Source organism: Sinocyclocheilus grahami, unplaced genomic scaffold (genome assembly GCF_001515645.1).
Source record: "Sinocyclocheilus grahami isolate Dianchi unplaced genomic scaffold, SAMN03320097.WGS_v1.1 scaffold805.1, whole genome shotgun sequence".
Classification (NCBI taxonomy): Eukaryota; Metazoa; Chordata; class Actinopteri; order Cypriniformes; family Cyprinidae; genus Sinocyclocheilus; species Sinocyclocheilus grahami.
This window is the reverse complement of record NW_015505984.1, coordinates 175,211-184,330: the sequence shown is the minus strand read 5'-3', so window position 1 is coordinate 184,330 and position 9,120 is coordinate 175,211. Positions and strand designations below refer to the sequence as shown.

The 9,120-nt window shown below is 31.9% G+C and overlaps 1 protein-coding gene across 1 annotated transcript in view; it reads left to right on the top strand.

Annotated features, from left to right (window-relative positions):
- LOC107562098 (receptor-type tyrosine-protein phosphatase S-like) overlaps positions 1 to 7,522 on the top strand; it is a 56,435-nt gene extending 48,913 nt beyond the window's left edge. The window contains exon 6 of the mRNA XM_016246663.1: positions 7,452 to 7,522. Within this exon, the coding sequence (XP_016102149.1) occupies positions 7,452 to 7,486 (35 nt within the window). The 3' untranslated portion in view covers positions 7,487 to 7,522. The remainder of the gene's footprint in view (positions 1 to 7,451) is intronic.
- The last annotated feature ends 1,598 nt before the right edge of the window (positions 7,523 to 9,120 follow it).

The window sequence follows — 9,120 nt, the reverse complement described above, 5'->3', positions numbered from 1 at the left end:
AGGTTCGTTTTTGACAGAAGATGGCGCTCTAGATTAGTTTTTAACAGCAGGTGGCACTCTAGGCTAGTTTTTAACAGCTGATGGCGCTCTAGGTTAGTTTTTACAGCAGATGGCGCTCTAGGTTACTTTTTAACAGCTGATAGCGCTCTTGGTTCGTTTTTAACAGCAGATGGCGCTCTAGATGAGTTTTTAACAGTAGGTGGCGCTCTAGATTAGATTTTAACAGCAGGTGGCGCTCTAGATTAGTTTTTAACAGCAGATGGCGCTCTAGGCTAGTTTTTAAAAGCAGATGGCGCTCTAGGTTACTTTTTAACAGCAGATGGTGCTCTAAGCTAGTTTTTAACAGCAGGTAGCGCTCTAGATTAGTTTTTAACAGCAGATGGCGCTCTAGGCTAGTTTTTAAAAGCAGATGGCGCTCTAGGTTACTTTTTAACAGCAGATGGCGCTCTTGGTTCGTTTTTAACAGCAGATGGCGCTCTAGATGAGTTTTTAACAGTAGGTGGCGCTCTAGATTAGATTTTAACAGCAGGTGGCGCTCTAGATTAGTTTTTAACAGCAGATGGCGCTCTAGGCTAGTTTTTAAAAGCAGATGGCGCTCTAGGTTACTTTTTAACAGCTGATGGCGCTCTTGGTTCGTTTTTAACAGCAGATGGCGCTCTAGATGAGTTTTTAACAGTAGGTGGCGCTCTAGATTAGATTTTAACAGCAGGTGGCGCTCTAGATTAGTTTTTAACAGCAGATGGCGCTCTAGGCTAGTTTTTAAAAGCAGATGGCGCTCTAGGTTACTTTTTAACAGCTGATGGCGCTCTTGGTTCGTTTTTAACAGCAGATGGCGCTCTAGATGAGTTTTTAACAGCAGGTGGCGCTCTAGATTAGATTTTAACAGGAGGTGGCTCTCTAGATTAGTTTTTAACAGCAGAGGGCGCTCTAGGCTAGTTTTTAACAGCAGATGGCGCTCTAGGTTACTTTTTAACAGCAGATGGCGCTCTAGGCTAGTTTTTAACAGCAGATGGCACTCTAGGCTAGTTTTTCACAGCAGATGGCGCTCTAGGCTAGTTTTTAACGAAATATGGTCACAGTTCAACAGCGAGTAGATGTACATATGAGTTACAAACCATGTGTCTTGGGCTGCACCATCTGTTCACAAAAATGGCAAGTCCACCTCCTGTTTTCTAGCAGTTCTCGCTCACACATCTGTCTGAGTGTAACGTCAGTGAACAGGGTTTAGAAGCATCTAAAAGCAGCTCTATTATGTGACACCAAAATGAACTAAGAAATAAATGCTTGCTAAATGATGCAGCATAAATTTTTTTACAAATGACTAAAGAAACAGGATTTGTATATATAGTGGGGCAAAATAGTATTTAGTCAGCCACCAATTGTGCAATTTCTCCCACTTAAAATGATGAGAGAGGCCTGTAATTTTCATCATATGTATACCTCAACTATGAGAGACAAAATGAGAAAAGAAAATCCAGAAAATCACATTGTAGGATTTTTAAAGAATTTATTGGTAAATTCCTCGGTAAAATAAGTATTTGGTCACCTACAAACAAGCAAGATTTCTGGCTCTCACAGACCTGTAACTTCTTCTTTAAGAGGCTCCTCTGTCCTCCACTGGTTACCTGTATTAATGGCATCTGTTTGAACTCGTTATCAGTATAAAAGTCATCTGTCCACAACCTCAAACAGTCACACTCCAAACTCCACCATGGCCAAGACCAAAGAGCTGTCAAAGGACACCAGAAACAAAATTGTAGACTTGCACCAGGCTGGGAAGACTGAATCTGCAATAGGTAAGCAGCTTGGTGTGAAGAAATCAACTGTGGGAGCACTTATTAGAAAATGGAAGACATACAAGACCACTGATAATCTCCCTTGATCTGGGGCTCCACGCAAGATCTCACCCTGTGGGGTCAAAATGATCACAAGAACTGTGAGCAAAAATCCCAGAACCACACGGGGGGACCTAGTGAATGACCTGCAGAGAGCTGGGACCAAAGTAACAAAGGCTACCATCAGTAACACACTGCGCTGCCAGGGACTCAAATCCTGCAGTGCCAGATGTGTCCCCCTGCTTAAGCCAGTACATGTCCAGGCCCGTCTGAAGTTTGCTAGAGAGCATTTGGATGATCCAGAAGAGGATTGGGAGAATGTCATATGGTCAGATGAAACCAAAATATAACTTTTTGGTAAAAACTCAACTTGTCGTGTTTGGAGGAGAAAGAATGCTGAGTTGCATCCAAAGAACACCATACCTACTGTGAAGCATGGGGGTGGAAATATCATGCTTTGGGGCTGTTTTTCTGCAAAGGGACCAGGATGACTGATCCGTGTGAATGAAAGAATGAATGGGGCCATGTATCGTGAGATTTTGAGTGAAAACCTCCTTCCATCAGCAAGGGCATTGAAGATGAAATGTGGCTGGGTCTTTCAGCATGACAATGATCCCAAACACACCGCCTGGGCAACGAAGGAGTGGCTTCGTAAGAAGCATTTCAAGGTCCTGGAGTGGCCTAGCCAGTCTCCAGATCTCAACCCCTTAGAAAATCTTTGGAGGGAGTTGAAAATCCGTGTTGCCCAGCGACAGCCCCAAAACATTACTGCTCTAGAGGAGATCTGCATGGAGGAATGGGCCAAAATACCAGCAACAGTGTGTGAAAACCTTGTGAAGACTTACAGAAAACGTTTGACCTCTGTCATTGCCAACAAAGGGTATATAACAAAGTATTGAGATGAAATTTTGTTATTGACCAAATACTTATTTTCCACCATAATTTGCAAATTAATTCTTTAAAAATCCTACAATGTGATTTTCTGGATTTTTTTTTCTCATTTTGTCTCTCATAGTTGAGGTATACCTATGATGAAAATTACAGGCCTCTCTCATCTTTTTAAGTGGGAGAACTTGCACAATTGGTGGCTGACTAAATACTTTTTTTCCCCACTGTATTTGATTTAAAAGTAAAAAAGTGTGATTTAAAAATATTTGATTAAGTATCGTTATATTATAATTTAAACATTTATTTTAGTGCTGGGCAATGATTAATCGTGATTAATCGCATCCAAAATAAAAGTGTTTGTTTACATAGTATATGTGTGTGTACTGTATATATTTATTATGTATATATAATGACACACACATGCATGTATATATTTTGAATATATTTACATGTATATATTTATATTCACATAATTTATATTATATATAAATATATTTAATATATAAACAATATATACATGCATGCATGTGTGTGTATTTATATATACATAATAAATAAACACATATATATACTATGTAAACAAAAGTTTGGATGTGATTAATCACGATTAATCGTTGCCCAGCACTGATTTATTTAAATAATAAATATATGTATTTAATACATTTGTATGCTTTATATTATATTCAAATATCTATGTAATAAAATGACTTATGCAGTTTTTTTATTATGTATATAAGCAATTATTTGTCAAATTAATTTTAGAATTGGATTTCATAAATACTAAATATTAGATTTTTTTAAAATAATAAAATATTGTTATTATTATCATTATCATCATAATATGAATTTATGTATTAACATAAATGTCTGTTATTTATTAATATATTGTGAATATTAATTTATTAATCATTAGTTATATATTATAAATATAGAAATACATTTGAATATTTAACTTATAATAATGATTTATACATTTATGTTTGCGTTTATTTGCTATTTATAGTTATTATAATATTGTATTTGTGGGTCAATAAAAATGTTTAAATTAATAAACTAGGTATCTAAGCACGTATTTGTCAAATTGATTAATAAATTAGGATTTTATGATATTAAGTATTATATTATATTATATAATAAAGTATTGTTATTATAAAATGTGTATTACTTAGTAATATATTATCAATATTAATTATTTATTATAAACACAGATATAAATTTGAATGTTTAATTTATAATAATAATTAAGACACTTATGTTAGTATTATTAATTATACCAATTATATTATTATTTTATTTAATAAAAATTAAATAATAGCCATAATGTACACTTCCAGTGTAGACGGCTTTGCAGTGTTGATTTGCATTGCTTTGGTTGTCGTTCACGCCCGCTGCAGACAGAGTGATCTTTTTGTAGACATATTTTTTTGTATATATTTAAACTCCTATTATATTGATATAATGATAATTTTCTTGATGTGAGACTGGCGTTTCCATCTCTGCTAGCATATATGATCATTTATTAAGCTTTATTTAATGCATCTTATATGTGACCCTGCAGCACAAAAGCAGTGTTGAGTCGCTGGGGGATATTTGTAGCAATAGCCAACAATACATTGTATGGGTCACAATTATACATTTCTCTTTTATGCCAAAAATCATTAGGATATTAAGTAAAGATCATGTTCCATGAAGATATTTTGTAAATACTGTAAATATATCAAAACTTAATGTTTGATTAGTAATATGCATTGCTAAGAACTTCATTTGAACAACTTTAAAGATGATTTTCTCAATATTTAGATTTTTTTGCACCCTCAGATTCCAGATTTTCAAATAGTTGCATCTCAGCCAAATATTGTCCTATCCTAACAAACCAATGGAAAGCTTATTTATTCAGCTTTCAGATGATGCATAAATCTCAATTTCGAAAAAAATTGAGCCTTATGACTGGTTTTGTGCTCCAGGGTCACATTAGTCAGTCACCGTCTGTCAGATTTGGTGCTGATGGGACATCTGTGCCTCCGATGAGCCGTTTTTAAGGTCACTGCGGCCTGAACGTGTGGCGTGGAGCCCCAGCTCGCTCTCAGCCGCGCAGATGGATGAAGACGCGGCCAGATTGTCTTATAAATCACGCTTTTTCTCGCTCGAGAAAGTCTGGAGACTTCTTAGAGCAACTGGCTGCACGTTTTTGCAGTCACGACTTCATGTGAGACATTTGTGTGTTTGTGAACCTCTAACCTTCAACCTAACCTCACCTAACCTGACTTTGTCTCTAGCGGGAACAAAACAAGCTACTTCTGCTGCCTCGACGTCCCTGATACTAACCAAACACTGACGCTCCCCGATCCCCTCCTTAACTCCTAAAATATACAGAACTACTCGAAATGAGGAATATTTTGCCTGCGTGTTGAAACGCCGTCGACTGTGAGCCTCAAAACACACATAAGCGTGAATTATTCAGCACCTTTCTCGCAGATTCGTTCATTTGTGTGGTGTGTTGCTGTTAGGAGGATCATTAGTGAAAACTCTTATTTACACTCGCTTTACTGGGTTTTGTTCGTCAAGGCACAGCGTTATTCCAATAATTATTTTAACCCCATTTGTACAGCCAAGCAAAAATAAATTCAAATAATAAAATAAAAGAATAAAGCATTTAATTGTGCTATATGAATTAATAATTGACTTTAATTATTTTAATGATCATTTACATCCAAATGTTTATTCATTAAATATTTGTATATAATTAATTAATGCTATATTATTATAGAAATTGCAAATTAGATTTAAAAATGAAAAAGTAAATAAAACAATATTAAATAATGTATCATATTTGATTTAAAATAGTTTTATTGTAGTATTTACTGTATAAAGAAAATGTTATTATAATAGATCAATAAATAATATAATATTGTCAGTATAAAAAGTAGATCTCTTTTATTTAAGTTCTGTTTATTGTATTTTGTTTGTCAAGGCACAGAATTATTCTAATAATTATTTTAATCCTACTTAAATTTATTTTAAATAATTTATATATTGTAGATTCATTAATTTGTCATTTATAATTTACAAAGAGTAATTATTACTATTATAAATATAGTTTTTTTCCCTTTGTAGAACCTAGCAAAATAATAAAAACAATTATAGTTAATAATGTACTGTATTTTAATTATGTTAATTATATTTTATTTATCAGTGTATTATATATTATTTAGTATATCATTTATGTAATTCATTATTATTATAGAAACTGCAAAATGGAATTAAAAATACTAATAAAACGATGTATACAATTTTATCAGTTTATTTCATTCAAAGTTATTTTTAGGAGTATTTATGAAAAAGTGCGCTTGAGGGGTTAATATGAGGCTGATGGAGAAGCAGGCAAAATATCCTTCACGCTCACGACGACCTTCATGCTTCTGCTGGACAAAGAGCTCAGTGAGCGACAGGGTTTCAGAAATAATGCTGCAGCGCTCCATTGTGAGCCGTTCAAGACAGGAAGACAAAGGCCAAACATATCAGGTTACTTATTAATATTACCATACTGTATTCACTATATTCAGTAGTCTAGTAGTTGATGCTAACCATTAAAGGATATCTTTAAAGGAACACTCCACTATTTTTGAAAATAGGCTCATTTTCCGACTCCCCTAGAGTTAAACAGTTGAGTTTTACCGTGTTCGAATCCATTCAGCCGATCTCTTGTAAAATAAAAAAATTATAATTAATAAAAAATAAAACATTGTTTTAAAATGTACTATATAAATTAATTTATTTTAATGAAATTTTACATATTGTTTATATAATAATATAATAAAAATATAAAATTATATATTAATAACTATTTTAAAATTGAGTATTTAAATATTTATATTATTTATATAATTTTTATATTATACTATTTATATAATTTTATATTATTTGTATGATTAATATTATTAATTAATAGATTTTTATATAATATATGATTTAATACATCTATTATTATAAAAATACTCTTTTTCTTTGCCGAGCTATTAATAACTATTTTAAAATTGAGTATTTAAATATTTATATTATTTATATAATTTTTATATTATACTATTTATATAATTTTATATTATTTGTATGATTAATATTATTAATTAATAGATTTTTATATAATATATGATTTAATACATCTATTATTATAGAAATACTCTTTTTCTTTGCCGAGCAGCCTAGCAAAAAAAATTTAAAATCTAATAATAATAAAAAAAATACATTTAATAATGTGAACATTAATATGAATTCATAATTTTATTATTTTACATTTTTATACTTATTTTCTATTATTTATTCATTTATTTATATTGATATTTATAATGCATCAATTTATTCTATTTATAAATAATTAACTGACTTTAAATATTTAAGAAGAAAATATTATTATTATTATTATATTGTAATTATGGTCAACTACTTAATTTAATAACTTCTTTTTTTATTATTATTTTCTTTAGCGTCATTAAACTTTTACAGTCTGATCAAATTGTTTGTAAGCATTTAGGAAGTAGAAATAGGAAAAGAAAGAAGAAGCTCCACGTCCAGCACTGGAAGGTCTTTAACCTTTACTAAAGTTGTGATGATGATGATGATGATGATGATGATCTTAAACTAAACTAACCAGTACATGAGGAGAATCATAACCTGGGCTGACATTAACCATCAACTAAACTGATGTGTGTTTCGTTTTGTGTCTTTTTCCAGAGAGTACTCCCATCCGAGGTAAGACATCACTATAAAACACAACTAACCTTAACCTAACCACTAACTAATGACTCCAGACGAGCTCAAACGGGACGGGCTGTCCTCCTCCTCCTCTTCTTTCAAATGATATATTAATAACTATTTTAAAATTGAGTATTTAAATATTTATATTATTTATATAATTTTTATATTATACTATTTATATAATTTTATATTATTTGTATGATTAATATTATTAATTAATAGATTTTTATATAATATATGATTTAATACATCTATTATTATAGAAATACTCTTTTTCTTTGCCGAGCAGCCTAGCAAAAAAAATTTAAAATCTAATAATAATAAAAAAAATACATTTAATAATGTGAACATTAATATGAATTCATAATTTTATTATTTTACATTTTTATACTTATTTTCTATTATTTATTAATTTATTTATATTGATATTTATAATGCATCAATTTATTCTATTTATAAATAATTACTGCCTTTAAATATTTAAGAAGAAAATATTATTATTATTATTATTATTATATTGTAATTATGGTCAACTACTTCATTTAATAACTTCTTTTTTTATTATTATTTTCTTTAGCGTCATTAAACTTTTACAGACTGATCAAATTGTTTGTAAGCATTTAGGAAGTAGAAATAGGAAAAGAAAGAAGAAGCTCCACGTCCAGCACTGGAAGGTCTTTAACCTTTACTAAAGTTGTGATGATGATGATGATGATGATGATGATGATGATCTTAAACTAAACTAACCAGTACATGAGGAGAATCATAACCTGGGCTGACATTAACCATCAACTAAACTGATGTGTGTTTCGTTTTGTGTCTTTTTCCAGAGAGTACTCCCATCCGAGGTAAGACATCACTATAAAACACAACTAACCTTAACCTAACCACTAACTAATGACTCCAGACGAGCTCAAACGGGACGGGCTGTCCTCCTCCTCCTCTTCTTTCATTCTGTGTCAGTGTGTGTGTGTGTGTGTGTTTCACGTGTGTGTTTAATGTCAGTGTTGGGAGTCAGACAGGTGTCGGGTTGCACTCGGGCCACACGATTCACGCTAATGAGGACGCTGGGTAAACGTGACGCTGCTTTCCTTTCAGTCCTGATCTCATCTCCAGCGGTCCACGCGAATACCAACACTGACGTGACACAAACGTTAGCAATAGTTCATCAAATTTACTTTTCCGACTCAGATGTGCAGTTTGGAGGTGATATCAGGACTGATGTTTGCTCCTGATCTAGATCCATGTTCATTTCATAATATCTGAAGACTATGTGATGTCTCTAACTTGAATAAAGTGCTTTTTTTTTCACAGTGAGCAGGCAGGTAAACATCAACCGTATGATTTTACATTCATGTGCGGGGTAAACGAAGGGTTAACAGCTACACTTTAACTGTAATAACATTTTTGCACTGCTTTAAATTATTTTGTGAAATTTTTTTTTTTTAGATGTTGGTCAATTTTGTATGTTTACGGGTGCCTAAATTGCTAAAGATTGTGAGTGAAACTCTGTGTATATGTAGACTATATGTATATACAGTATACTATAATTGAATCATAATAGTATACAATAATTTAAATGTATATAGATAGACAGACAGATTATAGATAGATAGATAGATAGATAGATAGATAGATAGATAGA